Source organism: Malania oleifera, chromosome 4 (genome assembly GCF_029873635.1).
Source record: "Malania oleifera isolate guangnan ecotype guangnan chromosome 4, ASM2987363v1, whole genome shotgun sequence".
In the NCBI taxonomy this organism is placed as follows: domain Eukaryota; kingdom Viridiplantae; phylum Streptophyta; class Magnoliopsida; order Santalales; family Ximeniaceae; genus Malania; species Malania oleifera.
This window is the reverse complement of record NC_080420.1, coordinates 123,123,116-123,140,990: the sequence shown is the minus strand read 5'-3', so window position 1 is coordinate 123,140,990 and position 17,875 is coordinate 123,123,116. Positions and strand designations below refer to the sequence as shown.

Genomic DNA, 17,875 nt, shown 5'->3' with positions numbered 1-17,875 from the left:
GAACGTTTTAAAATAAAAGTATGTATTATGGGAAGTACTTAAAACTTATTTCAACAGTGCAGGTTCTTTTAATATGGTAAATTGCTAAAACAGAGCCTGCACATGTTGCAAGAGATCCATTGAAGCTAGTGACTTTTCCCCTTTGTAGGATATTTGGCAACCCTGCCAAACCAATTCAACCCTCTTATCTTTTGTTGGATGGAGAAAAGTACATGATTAGGATTTAGAATGTGTTTTTTGGTTCTTTGCTCATCCCATATATTGAATATTGAAGCCCAAGTTGATATTAATTGGACTAAAGACTCAAATCAAGTAATCATTCTTCTAATCAAATAAAAAGGCCAATTTTTCCATCATGGTTTCACCTATTTTTTATCAACTAGTAAGTCTATCATGTGCCTTACGCGTGATTGCATGTGAATATTATTATTATTATTATTAAATATTTTAATAATTTTTAATTTGACTTAGAATTTACGAATATTAACATATGAATATTCAAAATTATTTATGAAAAATTATATTTTGTTTAATATAATACAAAAACATACATAAGGTACCATTATGACATGATATAGTTTTAGGTGCGGAATATTAAATTTAAAATTTATACATCATTACAGATAAAAAAAATTGAATAAAAATTATTTTTTATATTTTTTATTTTATAAAATATCTTAAGATACGACTTCTTCTAATGAAAGTAATTATTAATTTTTTGCAATTTTTAAAATTGTGATTTGATATTAAAAATGTTTATTATTATTACTTTTGTTTATTAATGACTTTACTTTTTAATTTAAAATACATTATTTGGGAGTATTTCTTGGCCTAAAATTTATTTCTAAAATTAATGTATGAAAAGTCTTTTTGAGAATGGTTATTATTTATCTATTCTTTTTTGTATTCATGAAAAGTTCACTTTGTTATTTGCTTTATGATAGTTATGTAATTTTTTATATAACTAATTGTGACTAACCATTATTGCTAATCTATTATAAGAATAAGTATTCCACAAACCAAACATAACCTTAGATTCTAAAGTTTTTATCCATGATTCCAACTTAGACTCTATTTCATGTTTTGTTTCATTCATCAAGACAACATTATGTGCAAACAATATAAATGACTGAATTGGCCCCACGGGCATGGCACAGTGGAAAGAAGCTGGCAATCAAATAGGAGCATCAGGAGTTCGATTCTTGGTTGATGCACCCCGATTGATGCCTTTCTGCCAAGTATCTTGGGTTGTGTCCTGGGTTTTGAGTAGGCCAAACGTTCAATCGGCTGATGGAAACCGTGACTGCATTCGGATTAACCCGAGTGCTGGACTAGGGGGGAAGGCCACTGCCCCATGGGCTTGGTGCCGCACCTAAGGGTTCGAAGGGTTCGTCGGTGGCCGGAGTTCCCACGAAAAATTTAAAAAAAATATAAATGATTGAACTACGTTCATGATAATCCTAATATGCTCATTAATTAATCAATAAAGACTTAAAGTAGCAACTTGATGTACATTTACTGTGATTTGAAATTTCCATTCTAATGATAAATATGAATGTCAATAATATTTTTAAAATTGTCAATTATGCTCATTTTTGGTCACATAAAAATTACTTTATAAATAAAAAATTAACTTAAGAAGTTTTAGTACTAGTGAAGGTTGCCTTTGGCCTAATGAGTTTTTGGCCTTGAATTCAGATTTATCTAAATTTGGATGAAGTTTAGTATAATTTTATATTAAGTTTTATCTAGTAAGACCTTAATAATAGTCCCAAAAAACATCATTGATACTATAAATATATATCTCATGTATAAAGCAATATTTTTACTCTTATCATTTTAACTTTCAAAGTGAAAAGCAAAAAAATAAAATAAAAAAATAAATACAATATTTGATTGGAAAATGCTAAATGACGCAAGTGTGTGATGACACGATCCCATATGATAGGGAATTAGTGGGCGCAACAGTGTGGGACCCACACTATTGTGCCTATGCTCTGTCACATGGACCCTTGTCATCATGGACTTGTCTCACATAATATAAATGTATTTGATTGTAAAAATTAAGGTCTTATTTTGTATTATATTTTATCCAAAGTCGCACAAATATAAATTCAAAGTCCCAATCCTATGTTCTCAAATACAAAATAAGAGATAAATTTACTATTTAATATATATATATATATATATATATATATATATATACAAGTTACCCATGATACTTCTTGAAATGTCACACAAAATTTATTTATCTAAAATTATAAATCTACAAGACCCAAACCATAATCCAAATATCAAATTACTAAATATGAGACAAATTTCAAGAATATGATAAAATTTGCCATCCAAAGATGACTTAAATGATAAACTCAAAATTTTCTTTAATTAAATAATTCGGAGGTTATGACTTTTTATTTGAAATAATATTTTTATATTTACCTAAAGGGGGCGAATCTATTATTACAATGGATTAGTTGACTGAAAAATCTTCACATAATCTTTTTTTAAAATAAATAAATAAATAAATAAAAGTTAATGGGTATAAGTATAATGTATTTTTATTTTTTCCCAATTTTAAAATCCTCAGTTGAAGAACACCCCATTGTCTGAGAGGGAGAGTGAGAGAGAGAGAGAGAGAGAGAGAGAGAGAGAGATGCCACTGGGAAAATACTACTGCGACTACTGCGATAAGCAGTTCCAAGACACCCCCTCCGCTAGAAAGCGCCATCTCCAGGGCCTTCAGCACCAGAGATCCAAAGCCCTCTGGTTCGATTCCTTCAAAGGTCTCTCTCGCTCTTTCTCTCTTTCATATATTTTTTTTTCTTGGCTTCTGTGTGAATCATTTGACAAATAGATCATCTTGGCTTTTGAATGCGAGAAAAGTACATTAGTACAATACCCAAAACGAAAATATTGTAAAATACTTCAAATTTTTTGGTATTAGCTCTTAGCTTTTGAATGCGAGAGAAGTGCCCTCAAAGGAGTTGGCTAATACTGGGCATTGGGCTATTAGCTAAGGTTAAGTTTAGATCCCTCCCGGATTGCTTCTTAATAATTAAATGAAATGATATGAAGATGTAATCCAAATTGTATATGAATAATTTTGAAAAAGTCAATTCATGTAAAAAAAATTATTATTTTACTCAATATGAAATAGAGTAGGAATATGTATTACTATGGTGAAATTTGAAAAGAATTATTTCTTATCTAGTCTATATTATGAATTCTTAAAAAAATTTCCATTGTCTTTTGCTTTTTATGGTTGCTAATTCCATTGTTTGCTATGCTTATTTTTCTATTTTAGTTATATTAGGAATTTATCTGTACTATTAATAAAAGGAAGCTGAGGTTTTTAAAATTTGTTTTATTTTTTCATGTTATTCCAAAAGCCCTTCTTTCTTAACATAGTTATGATTAAAATAAAATTTTTAAATAATGAGTAGATTAGTAAGCTAATAATCTATACATAACTCCTTGAATATAAATACTTTTATTTTATTTTGTGGTCACACTACTTTCAAAACAGGTGGATAATCACTAATACAAAGTGGATTCTTCATTTTACAGTTACTATTGACTTCATATCTTGAAAATACGTCTATAACTGCTCCTCTTTCTCTACTAAGAAAAATAGAAATCAATAAGGTTACAATTGTATAATGAAATCTAATTATCTTTTAAAATTAAAAAACTAAGGAATTTGGGAGTCAACTAGTTAGTTGTCTGTTGTTTATTTTTGGTCTAATTTTTCATGTTCCTAAAATATCTTTATAACTAATCATCATCTGTACTAAATATAAGAGTATTATAATAGGAGTCGCAATACAACTATTTTTAAACCTGAAAAATAGAAAATTTGTGAGATGTGAAGAATGCACATGGAGCGTGCCCACAGTTGGTTACAATAGAGATTTATGATGTACGACTTTAATTGAATTACTCAAGACTTGCTTTTTTTTTCCCCCCCTTTAGATAACAGAAAATTGATTAATGAAATAGTAAGGAAAATTACAGTGTAGGGAGGATAAGGCATAATGAAAGAATAAAGAAAATTACAATGTAGGGAGAATCGTGAACATTCTGCAGACCTGCTCAAACCTCACCAAAACAGGAAAACAAGTTGTTCAGCAAAAACCTCGCCATGGTTTTAAATAAAGGCCGCGACCATTACGTAAAGGTTTTTTGGGTTACCGATACCGTTACACACCGCGAAATCGGTGGGAAGAAAAATCACGGCCGTAGCGGCCGTTACGGACCGCAACCGTTACGTAAAGGCCACTACAGCCGTTACGTAATAGCTACAGGACTGTTACACCAAAAAAATATTTTATTTTTTACTTTTTCTCCTCACTTTTTCTCTCTCTTTCATATATCATTCTCAATATACCAAGTGGCAAGAGGGGGAAAAGATTATAATGAGGATGACAATGATACAAAATTTACTTTTTCTTTAAATACTCACAATAGATGCATTAATTAACAATTTCAAAATACTAACTTGTTAGGAATTTTTTTTTAATAGTATTAGTAATGTGATATTTATGTTCTTTATTTTTCAACTTCAACCTTCTTTCTTTTCTAGCTATTTTATATTTATATTATTCGTATGTCTTATGTGTCTAATAGACTAATGGAGTGTATAATGTATTTTATTTTATTAATTCATTTAGCACACATAAGAATTTATCACAGATAAGAACAATGAGAAGTATAAATACGCGCACACACGTAATTTTCTATCAATGATGGTTTAAAACAAATGTAAACTTGTTGCCCTTACCAAATAACTTAGTTACTCGAACTAAAGGGTCCAAAATACACTAAAACCCTTTCTAAGATTGGCCAAAAGCTTAAAACATGCAAGTATGCTAATATGCACAAGGTTGTGCGTGCTTCAAAAAAATTCACGACCGTTACACCCGCTTCCCGTTATGTAACATCCGCTACTCCTGCTTCCCGTTACACCTGTTACCGTTACGTTACGCTACCCGCTACCGCGATTTAAAACCATGAACCTCGCCTAACAATGAAGAAAAAGATGACAATTAGTTTTGTTTTCTTGACTACAGATCACTTAAATTTGCCAATAATTTCTCGTCTTTCTTATCTCACACACATCTAAATTCATTCCTGTTTCTCTTCCTCTCTGTCTCCCTTGCTCCCTCCTTTCCTCTCTTCTTCCCTTTCCCCCCTCTATTCTCTCCTTTTCTCACTCTCTTCTTTTTTTTCGAGGGCTAGCCCTCAATTTGGAGATATTGTGTTTGATTCTTTGCAGGGTCAAATTTTTATTTTGGGTTGTTGCATTTAGATGTCCTAAAGGTAGCTAAAAACGTTATGCTTGGCACTTACTTACATTATAAAAAATAAAAATAAAACTGTTATTCAGAATGTATATTTTTTGGATTTTTCCATTCCCTGGTCGATTTCCTTATTGATGTACCTTCTATTACAGATCCATATCAGACTTACCCAGAGAGCTTTACCAAAGGAGTTTGTAATCGATTTATCCGAACGGTACTTCCTATTGCTAGTTTTTTTGTTAATTTTGTAATTTGAATCTGGTATTGCTACAACATGAATGTGTACTTCTCCTTTATGCTTTTTATTATTTATTTATTTATTTATTTATTCTAGGCGTGTCTATGATATGTGGCATTTCGCTTCTTTAGCAGTACTTGATTTTCTTCGTGACCAAAAATCATAGAAGTTTTTCTTTTAGAGACAACTAAGGGCTTGTTTAGTTGTGAAAAATAATTTTTATTTTATATTTTAAATTTTCTAAAGAATCACAAAAATGCCACCTTGTTTTCTAGTTTTTCGATGGACTACTTGAAAAACAATAAAAAGATGTTTTCTAAGATTCTCTTATAAAATGTTACAAACTTATAAAAATAAGGAAGCATTTTTGTAGCTATATAGAAATCTAGCAACAACATGAAAACTGTTTGCGACAAGTAAATAAGCCCTATAGTACTTCCAAACAATGGCATATGTAATTTTTAAAACCCACCATTCTCTTACTAGTTAGCTTGTGAATTTGGGATAGATATAACTTGATAATCATGCACATAGATTTTTGTTGGTTGTTCAATTCAATATTTTGGTGAGTCATTGAGTCCTCACGTGGGCAAGTCAACAATTTGATGCCTTTTTATATGTAATGACACTTGAGTGCTCATGCAACTTGATATACATGGATGAGCACCAACTTGACCTAAAAGTATCCATGTATACAAGCCACTCGTCCTCAGCTTGGTTTTCTGATGTCAAACAATTTGCAAGTGGAATTTCTCAAGAATCTCGACAATATGATGGCCGCCCTTTTATATGTACAATGAACTTGGCTATCAATTTTACGCAACTTGTGAATAGCCTAAACTTGTTTTGTCTATAGCTTGTTTGTGCTTATTTACTAGCCTATGCAAGCCAAGCTTGAGCTCAAATCCTAATTTTTGTTGGACCTTTTGAGGCAATTATGGCTTTGAATTAAAGCAGGTTGAATAATTTGGCCTTGGCTACGTGATTCTAAACACTAAATATAAATTATCATGATAATTTTGGTGTTCCATAATTTCAAAATTGTAAAATTTAATTAATGTCCTCCTTCTTTAGTCAAATGTGTTCACATGCTAACAAGGTATAGCTAGCATTGTCGATCTATGAACATTTCTAGACATCTTCCTTTTACTTCTGTTCCTTTTCTTTCATCTTCTTCTTGAAGGTGATGTGTCTGTGAAATAGGTTGGACTTGTATCAAGGAGATCTTAAGACCACCTCATCAACCCCTCATTCCCCCCTTACAAATTTTGTAAATGCTTCTAAATTCATACTTGGTCGGACCAAGCTAAGTCAACTTGCTTGGATTTTGTGAATCCAACTTTTTGTGATGTTGGCCTCATTTGCATTAATCCTAGGCTTGAGGTAAACTCTATTAGTGCATGCCTAAAGTCAATCAGCCAAACACTTGGTTTGAGGTGAATGGTTGTGTCTTGTAGAGCAATTAGTTGATCATTTGTCCATGGCACTAATGAATGTAATTGTTTTGTGATGTACCATCTAAGCTTCGAGCATCATTGTTTATAAACTCATCTCCTATGGAACTATGGGGTTATTCATTGGCTTAGTATGTATTTTTATTAGGTTTATTAGGCATTGAACTACCTTCTTAATAGTTGCGGTTCCTAATCCAAACCAATAATATATTGGTTCTTGCACTTAAGTTAAGTTGCTCTAATTCAAATTGGTGGCCTGTCAATTAATTGCTAATTGTTGGTGGATAGTCTAGTCACAGTGTTCCTAATCTTGACCTAAAAGATTGCTTGTGCTTTTTATACAATTTTGACCTGAAAGAGAGGGCCTTAAGTGTGATTGCTGTGATCCAACGACTTGGATTACCCTTTTCACTTATTGTTATTGTCATGCTTTGAAGGGATTTTGTCAATATGGAGATTCTTGTAAATACTTACATCCGAAACAGAACTTACAAAATGCGAATACTGAACCCATGAGAGGTAAATTGATTCTATTAATTTCTTAAATTTTATTTGATAAAAAATTCTTATCTTCCTTATTGTTCGATATCATGAACTAATTTCTTTTGATTTTGTTATATCGCCCAAGAATTGAATGAATGCAAATCTCTTAGGGGACATTTTTAGTGCCATCTTTTAACGTTCATAGGAATGTGTCATGGGCCGAACACTTCATACCTTGTGAAGGGTTGTGCGGCATTAGTTAAAGCACTCTTGTTTAACTAGTCAGCTGATTTATACTAGCAGTTGGATGAAAAGAAAATGGAAGTAGTAAGCAATTCATGTGAACAAATGACGAGTACACGGTATGCATTGAAGCAGTGTAATTCATTAACAAAACCTCCATAGACAATGTGTTTTTAGTGAGGGAGACAAATAGGCTAAACACATTTACAAATGCTAGTTAGTTTTACAAATCTGATGAATCCACACCTTTCCCTAAAGAGCTTTATATGTTTTTTTTCCTTTGAAATTAGAAAACATCAAATTAATCGAGTCATGATCTCACTTTAACTAAGGCATAAACATACTCAAAGCATAAAACTTATATTACTATTTTGATGCTAAGTACTCTTCAACTTCGTCCACGAACTACTTCATGTCTTCCATTGACATCCAGCTGATTTCTTTATCTTTGAGGCCTTTCCACTTCACTAAGAACTCATGTTGCTTCTTCCTTGATTATTTGAACTCTTTGTCTGCAAGAATGATTTCAACTTCTCTTCTTTTAGGTTGCGCTGCCTTCAATGGTGCTGTGGTTGACCGACTTTTATTTGGATCTTCAGTGTCAGCGTTGAATGACTTGTAGCAATTGATGTGAAACACATGATGCACTTTTATCCAAGCTTGATGATCAGCCTGACTTTAGCGAAGATAGGATTGGTCTTTTGCATGTGCGGCAGTTTCCCATTTCGACCTTATAGTGACTTGATTTGTTCTGGATGGTGCTTGAGAAGCACCAAGTCACTCACGTTGAAGTGCAACAATTTTCTTTGTTGATATATCCACTTCTTTATTTGTTTGGTAGCTTTGTCTTCATTTTTTGGTGAATATGTATCCTCTCAATCTCTTTCCTCTGCACGACTTTTCCACAGTGTGAGCTGACAGAAGTTGTTGACCTGTAACAAGCAAAAAAGGAATCTTGTTGGTTGTGAGCTCTTTAGGCATTGAAATAGAACTAAACTACGTTACATAGCTGCACCCAATTCTTCTAATTGGCGGTGACGAAATGGCGCTAGTACTCCTCTAGTAGCCTATTGAATCTCTTCATTTGATTATCTATATGCGAGTGGTAGCTCAAAGAGATGTCAAATTGTGAATCGATGATTCTAAAAGATTATGTCCAAAATTTGCTTGTGGATCTTGAGTCTTGGTCATTGACAATGTCTTAGGAAGATCCTAATATTTGACCGAATGTTTAAAAAACAATTCTTCGGTGCAGGTATAAATGTTCCATACTTCGCAGGAAAAAATGTACCATACTTCGAAAATCTAATTATAGCCATGATTATAGTCTTATAGACCCAGCTTCTTCATCTCTCGACTGGTTGGTGATGAAGTCATGCGAGACACTCTGCCACAGTCTCATTGGTATTGAAAGGGGCTCCAATAGCCTTGCAATCTTCTTTTGCTCCACCTTGTCTTGCTGACAAGTGAGATAAGTTCGGGTATACTTGACTACCTCATCATGCATGTGTGGTCAATAATACCTCTGCTTCAATAATGCCAAAGTTCGATGCCATCCTAGATGGCTTGCCCACATGGTGTGACATGACACTCTCTTTGTAGTGTGTTCTTCATATCCCCAACTCGAGGTAGAAGGATTCAACTACCATTTACCATCCATCTTCTAATCAAAATTAGTGTTCTTTGTCTTTTCCACCAATTTCATGGGGTTTTGGGCAATTGGATCTTTGACAAGCTTCTCCTTAATACGCTCCCGCATTGTGATGGTAACCTTACTTATTGTTAAGAGTCTAAGGCCGTAAGCTTAGCCTTTTTGCTCAGTGCATTTGCGACTTAGTTCATATGCCCTGCCTTGTGTTGGAATTCTTTGCAACGAGCTTGTTTAGGTGATAACTTTGGTTGTGTAAAGAAGTGATTGACAATTGAGTTATCTGTTTCCTCAACGAACTTCGACCCAAGTAGGTAATGCCACCACGGCGAAGGCAATGTATTATTGCTAGCATCTCTTTCTCTTAAGTTGTGTACTTCCACTTTGCTTCACTAAGCTTACAACTCTTATATGCAACAGGATGTCCATCCTGTAACAAGACTCCACTAAGGGCATAGTCTGATGCATCCGTCTGTGCCTCAAAGGACTTCATGCTGTCTTGAAGAGCAAGTATCCAATCTCGTGTCATAACTTCCTTTAAGTTGTCAACACTTTCATAGATGCTCTTCATGTTCCTATAGTGTAGAACTATAGACAACAATTTCATTTAGGTATACTATAACAAACTTGTTGGGGTACTCATAAAATATTTGGTTCATCAATGTGCAGAATGTCATTGGCGCATTCGTCAACCTAGAGGGCTTCACCAAGAATTCATATGCCTTGTACTTTGTCATGCAAGTGGTCTTTGGCTCATCACCATATGCTATCCTCATTTTATGGTAGCTTGACCACAAGTAAAGTTTGGTGAAGTACTTGGCCTAATTTAGCGGATCAAACAATTCAACAATTAGTGGAATGGGATACTTGTTGTGCACATTACCTTGTTGAGTGTGTGGTAGTCTACAAACATTCGCATGCTCCTATTATGTTTCCTCTTAAACAACACAAGTGCTCTAAACGGTGTATTGGAAGGACGCATATAGCCCACTTCCAACAACTCATCAAGTTGCTTCCTTAACTCTGCTAATGCTGGAGGCACCATCCAATATGACCCTTTAGAAGGCGGCTTCCCCCTTAGTAACAACTCAATCTCATGCTCCACACCTCATCTTAGAGGCAAATTGTGAAGTAGCTTGTCTGACATCACAACTTTATACTCATCTAACAAAACTTGGATGGCAGTAGGCACTTGCTCTTAACCCACTTCTTCATCTACCAACAGTGTAGCAAGAAATGTGTGTTCACCCCTGCTCAAACCCTTCTTGAGTTGCATGGTTGAGAGGAACTTTTCATAGTCTCCTTTTTTTTGCAATGGCTTGCACTATGCAAGGGTGGTCTACATTAGACAAAGGGAATTAGCAAACAGCATTAGTACTGCCTTGGTCTCCCTCAAGATTTCCATTCCAATTATCTCTTGGAAATCATCCATTTGAACGACTATGAAATTCGCATGTCTCATCCATTGTCCAAGTTTCATAGTCACTTGCTTGGCTACTCCTAGAGTAGGCTGAGCTGCAGAGTTAATTGCTTGTATGCGCCCGGAGTCCTTCTCCAAATACAAACTTAGTTTCAGGGTGTTTTCTTGTAAATCATTTTATTCATTTTTTTATTGTACCTTTATTTCCTTGCCCTTGTTAATCATGTTTGGAAAGTAAGGTTCTCTCCTAGTTAAGGATTTTGTTTTAATAGTCATTCTTAAATCTTAATAGAATCAATGTCAACAATATGCCTAAGATTGTTGTGTTGGGCTTTATCTTCATATGTACGTCATTTTATCATCTTTTCTTGCATTGTTTAGAAGCTTGGGTGATGCAGGGTCAGCATAAAGGTTTTGCAGCCATGGGGAGAAAGATGAAGAAATTGAAGAGAAGAAAGAAGGAAGAGAGGAGATACAAAGGGAAATCTCATGTTCACTTCAAATTCAAATTCAACAACCAACTTCTACATGGCTTTAACACACTATTTATAAGAAAGCCTCTAGTACATGAAATCACATACCCTAAAACTAAAATTACAAACTCTCTTAAAATACAAAAATATTACAAACCAACCCCCAAATACACATAATTCTATACTACTTAAACTAAACACACAATTAACTACTAACTAAAGCCAATTATCCCTTGACCAATTCTTATTAATTATAGTCCAACAGGGATCTTCCCAAGGTCTTACTTTTGTCCTACATCAAATCTCCACCAATTAGAAAAAAATTGTCCTTGAATTTTGAAATGCTAGAGGATCAGAAGTAAGAAGCAAACTTGGACTCTTCGAAAGCTGACGCTTGAGCCATATTCCACACTTCATTTACAATGCCATAGAGTTGAACTGAGAATCGGCATAAATGAACTCATTAGGGATGACAAACTATATAATAAGAATATCTGAATGACTTTGGATGCCTTCAAACACATACATTTTCTTCCTTCTTGTATCTTTTGTTGTGTCTTCAAGTTGAGTAACTCTAGAAATTCTTTGTTTTGGTTGGTTGCTAGAGCAGGCTTCAAGATGATCTTCTTACCACTATAGTGGAAGACTTATGTGTTCCCATGTCCTTGAGTCACACCCAAATCATCTAACCAAGGAGAACCAACAAATACATGGCCAATGTACATAGATATAATATCACACCAAACATTAGCAAAATATTCACCCATTTGGATAAGTTTGAATCTATCAAAAGAAATGGTCCATGATCGCATAAATTGGCGGAAAAGGGTTCATATAGCCGACCCCACTTAGTGGGACTAAGGCTTGGTTTTGTTGTTGTTGTTGGATAAGAACCAAACATCTTTTGCCAACATATAAAATAGAGTTATCAACTGAAGATATCTCATAAGGCTCTAGGTGAGGTTTTGGATGAAGTTGCATACAAGTGGCTCCATTTCTAGAAACCGCGTTCATAGGGCATCTTCAGTCAATGATGATTTTGCAAATATTTCCTCCAAACTTGAGAAAGGTGTGAAAAAACTTGAAATTATGTCCAAGGTACAATAAAGAGCATTCCTTTTTCCAATAATTTGTCACCATATTGCTGGATTTATATATGTATATATATGGCATCTATATGTAACCAAAAGTCATTAACACAAATTAGCCACAATTATCAATCTATTCATGTAAAATCACAAGTTTAACTCTCAATTTTCAAGAACTATCTTCAATTTACCTTTGATCTTGAGTATCGTGCTGAAATGAAGCAAATTCACAAAAATGCAGCAATAAAATTTTTGATGGTGGCAACATCATTTTCTCACTTTTTGTATCAAATTATCAAGCTTGCAAGATATCAGGTCCACACTCAAAATATCACACTGTATATCAAAATATCACAGAAGAAACCCAAAAATATCGTGGCTGGGGCAATTTCTCGCAAGTCTGGCAACTGCAGGGTAAATCAAAAGACAATCTCTTTTCAGAAAACTTCTAGTATTCTGTTCCAAACAAATTTCCCATAAAACATCTCAAAGAGCACACTTCCACAACCTGCTAACATCCTTAGCCGTTCTACAACCAACAAAATAAATACTGAAAGCTCTTACACTGATATCGGACATGCACATTTCACAAACCCCAAGCAAATGGAAAAATCTAGAAGCAAATGGGAGACATTCTCTGACCTGCTCGCACACAAAAAACACGTACCTGGAGACAAATTCTTAGACGTCCTCCTAACTTTGCAGCAGGTTGCTGATGTTAACTAGACCACCGGCCAAACAAGCCACTTTATGTTAGTAGGCACATTAGCCTCCCTTATGCAACAATAAAGAGGAAAAAAACATACAGCCTTAATCAAGTAAGGGAAAAAAAGACTTGATCTATCCATGGAGCGTCCAACCACCACTTCTCAGTCCTAGAGATATGACTACCCTCGTGTACAATGAGCAAAGAAGAAAGCTCCTTCAGCTCCTTATCATTTATTTCCCTTCTAAAATGAAAAGCCAGAGAAAAACAGCCACCAATATTATTTTGAAAGGAGGAATCATGCCATTATGACAAGAAGAACGACGATACAAATAAGCAAAGTAATGAGACGACAATGCAGCACTCCCTGCCTCCAAAAAGGGAATACAGTTACCTGTAGTCCTTTACCAATTGAACCTTTGTTAGAGAAATAAAGAAAGGTTAAACATGTGATATGAACCTCCAAGGACTCTTAGATGACCATCTAAGACCCAAATTTAAGATCTCTCCAATTTTCTTGTAAGCCAAACTTACTTTCATTGACTTTGTGCCTTTGGTAATTTGCCTCCACGGGAAACCACCACAACCATTTGTCGTGTTTTAGTCACTAAATTACCAGGACCCAACCCTCCCTCCTTGTTAGAATTGCGCACCACCTCCCAGTCAACTAAATGCTCCTCTCCTCTCCTGTACGCCCAACCAACTAAAATCCCCCATAATCCTCTCAAGCTTTTGAACTACCCTACAAGGAATCCTAAATAAAAATAAAAAATACGAAGGGATTGTGGACAAGCCAGCTTGTATGAGGGTGATACAGCCCCTAGAGAAAATAAAGCACCTTACACCCACCCAATCTCTAAGCTACTTTAGAGACCACATGATCCCATAAAGCTAAAGAGTGAGGCTACCCTCACAAAGGGACTTCTAAATAAGTCAAAGGACAATCTAAGACACTTACCTAGCTAAGGAGATTAGCTCCAAAGTGCTACTAAGATTAACAGCCCCAATTCCACTCTTACCCTAATTAATTTTAGGGTAAAAGACGCTTATCTTCTTTGAGGCTTGGCAAAGAGATAGGGACCTCCCCAGAGGTTCCAAAAATTATATTGACCTCCTTTGAAGTTTCAAAAATGTCACTGGCCACCCCTATGATTTGCCAAAAAAAGACATAAACCTCCCCTCAAAAGATTTTTTTTTTTGTAAAATATTAGGGGAGGTTTGTATCTTTTTGACCATCTTCAGTCTTTAGGTGAGGTCCTTGGAATTCTTGAAAACTCAAGGGAGGTCCCTGGGATTTTTAAAACCTCAGGGGAGACCTTGTCTTTTTGACAAACCTCAGGGGAGGTCAGTGTCTTTTTTTGCCCTTAATTGTAAGATTAGAGACCTTCTAAAAAATCTGTAAAATAGGAGAATGTTGACAAAAGGCTCTACACAATCATATAAAAATATTCATCGTTAGCAAACTACAAATGAGAAACATCTGCTCATCCCTCCCACTTTAATACCCTTGACTAGCCCCAATCCACAGCCCTATCTATCTTCCTAGCCAACTCATTCACCACAGGGACAAACAAAAATAGGGATAGAGGATCTCCTTGCCTTACCCTCTATAAGACCTAAACCAATTTTTTGGCTGTTTATTTATAATCATTGAAGAACAAGCATTAGATAAACACCCACTCATCCAATTCTTCTACCTATCTCCAAGTCCTTTCCTTCTTAACATCTTGTCTAAAAACTCCCAACAATTAACAAAGCCTATCATATGCTGTCTCAAAGACCAACTTGAACACAATGTCTTTATTACTATGACGAACACCCTCTACCACCTCATTAGCAACTAATATAGCATCCACAGTTTGCCTCCCTTTGGCAAAAGCACTCCAAGCAAGAGAAATAGTGTCACTAAGTGCGAAACTCAACTTGTTATCAATAACCTTACAATGATCTTATGTGCACTAGATATAAGCTAATAGGTTGAATATCTGACACCTTAGTCGACCTACCCTTTTTTTTTGGGCACTAATGTGGTAAAGGTAGAATTTACGCTCACTCTCAACTTTCCATTTTTGTGAAACTCGTGAAAAACCCTCATTAACTCCTCCTAACCACATCACAAAGCACCTCCAAATTCCATTTCTTTAGGGGTCATTTGGCATCATTGTTGAAAATTATAAAAACGAAAACTAAAAATCAGTAACAAAAATTAAAAACCAAAAACCAACAACTTGATTTGTTAATATTTATAAAGCTGAAAGAAATTAAAACTTGATTGAACAAATTCTAATTTTTGTCTTTGAATAAAATAGCAATTTAAAAAATAATAAAATATAAATTTTAAAATTATAATAAAAATTGAAATCATTATAGTTACTTTTGCTTATTTATTATGTTTTTAAATTCAGTTTACAAGAATAGTATTATTGTGCATGACAATTGAAAAATAATAAAAATATTTTTAAATGGCTTTTGGTTTATAAAATTTTATGAGTACTTTTTTATTTTTATTTTTTAAATTCACTTCATTTAATTTTAATTTTAGTTAAAAATTATGTGTAAAAAAATAAATGATTTAATCCACAAAAGTTAATTTTTGGATATTAAAGTATTGTGGCAATAGAAAAACTGAAAACCATAAAATCAGGTGCTGAAAACTGACAATAGAAACACAAAACTAGCAATGTAAACAAACACATTTTTCTATTCTGTTTTTCACTATATATAAACAAAAAACCAAAAAGATACGAACCCGTAGGCAATTTTAAGCGACTTCAACCTCTTCATGGACCTGACCAGAGTAGTAATTCCTAAAAAAAAAGGGAATTTTTCATAAAAGACTGGAAAAATGGATAGATAAGTGATGTATTTTGAAACAAAATGAAGTAGGGCCCCACCTAACTCTAGAAAAACAAGGGGAAAATGATCAGAAATTAGCCTAACGGGTACCTTCTGGGGTTCCTACTGACCTGGTTAACATTGCTATCCTAGTCTTAATTGATTGTCTAGAATCCTGTCCCAAATAGTTCGAGAGAGCAAAATAAATAAAAATAAATAAATGATCACTGTATTCCTTTTGATCCCCTTGTATTTGATTTGACAAGAAACTCTACCATATGCTTTGTTAGTCCCCTTAATATTTTATTTGATTGTATTGGTTTTATATGTTTCCCTTGGCCTTCGTTTGAGGAAAATTTATGCTATATTCTTAGTTGACCCATATCCTGAACTGATTAGGTTTGATACTTCCCACAGCACCGTCTCCAATGTGTTTTGAAGCTCATGACTTAAAAAGAAAAAAGAAAATAAAAATTATATGTTGTGACCAGTTGGAGAACTATTTGAAATAATCTGTTTTGCCTTTTTTTGGGTGTTCAATGATGATATTAACGTTCGGCTTTGAACAAAGAAATGTGATGATTCAATTTTGAAATCTAATGCGGTTCAGTTTTCAGGGACTAGTGTCACAGATAATATCCAGTCACCAGTTCCCGGAAATCAGTTGGTTGGTGGATCAGGCAAGTTTAAAATAGTTTGTCATTGCTGCTGTTAGTGGTCTTGTGGAGTATGTGGGATATAAAGCCATTGTTACATTTTATGTATGTATATACTTGTGTATATGTGTGCATGTGTGCATATATGCATCCGTAAATACTCAATTTTGCATTTACTTCAATTTTTTTCCAACTCCTTATCTTTCCTCATTCTGAAACACAGGCAATGTGGTCAGAGAGAGCATTGGGATATCATGGGGTAATCTTCCTCCCTCACTGAAACCTCCTCCAGAGGGTGGATATCCGCCTCTTCCCTTTTTGGATTGGGGATAGGTATGTTATATTTTCCAGGGCAGGTCATCTTGTTCCTGTTACCTTCTGCATGGTTGGCATATGCACATTGCATATTAGGGTTTGGGATGTCATAGACAAATGAAGGGTATCACTTATGACAATTGGAACATGTAACTGTTTCAGTTGCATGCACTGAGTGGATGTTACATTTCTTTGTTCTAACAAATGCTATCTTTGTTCTATGCATGCTGAGCTATATTGGCTGCTTGTTTTTCTGATATATTCTTCTGAATCTGGTGGTTGAAGGTCATTAGCCGAAAATAGGCCTAATAAATTCCTTGCAGTAGTGGAGTAACTAGAACAGAAAACAATAATTTGAGAAGCCATACATTACTCTTTTTTTTTCTGGGTTGAAGCCGTACATGGTACAATAATTTGAGAAGCTATTTCTTTTTTTCAGGTTGAAGCTATAGATGATTGGAGGCATCAAACACCACAGAATCCTTCATTTTATTTTATTTTTTCAATCTTGAACAATGAGTCATCAGAGCAATCACAAGAAGCAGAATTCAAAGAGGATTTCAATCACATGCATTTTAATCCATTGGAGCATCTGATCAAACAAAACTTCAATCAATATTCAGATTGGTGCACAATAGATCTTGAATGTTAACATGCCCCTGGAGCTATTCAACCTACTCACTGAGAGCTAAGAGCATTGTTATTATTGTTTTATATGCATGTGCACATTACAAGAATGTTTGCAATATCAGTATCTTGTTTAGGAGTGTTTTTACAATCTTATTGAAATAACATTAGTATACCATTATACTCATGTTATGCCCAACACTATAATCTTTATATTCTTAGGAATCCTGATGAGCAAACCAAGCAAAAGATACTAATCTTACTCTCAGCTTAAGATAATCAAAAGTAAAGAAAGTGGCTCCCGAAGGGCATTCACTGTAACCTGAGCCAAATGCCTCCTTGCACTTTTATCAGAATCTCAGAGTGCTGTCACCTGCACCCAAACCAAG

General features: G+C 34.5%; 1 protein-coding gene across 2 annotated transcripts; it reads left to right on the top strand.

Moving 5' to 3' along the window:
• The first annotated feature begins 2,570 nt into the window (after positions 1–2,570).
• Positions 2,571–17,673, top strand: LOC131154385 (zinc finger CCCH domain-containing protein 3). Of its 2 annotated transcripts, XM_058107111.1 has the most exons (6): positions 2,571–2,783; positions 5,453–5,514; positions 7,430–7,511; positions 16,506–16,568; positions 16,768–16,877; positions 17,299–17,673. In XM_058107111.1, exons 1-5 carry the CDS (start codon positions 2,654–2,656, stop codon positions 16,875–16,877), a joined length of 447 nt encoding a protein of 148 aa, XP_057963094.1. In that variant the 5' UTR covers positions 2,571–2,653; the 3' UTR covers positions 17,299–17,673. The 2 variants fall into 2 exon arrangements, with proteins under 2 accessions (XP_057963094.1, XP_057963095.1); XM_058107112.1 differs by lacking the exon at positions 7,430–7,511 and having other exon boundaries at positions 16,499–16,568.
• The last annotated feature ends 202 nt before the right edge of the window (positions 17,674–17,875 follow it).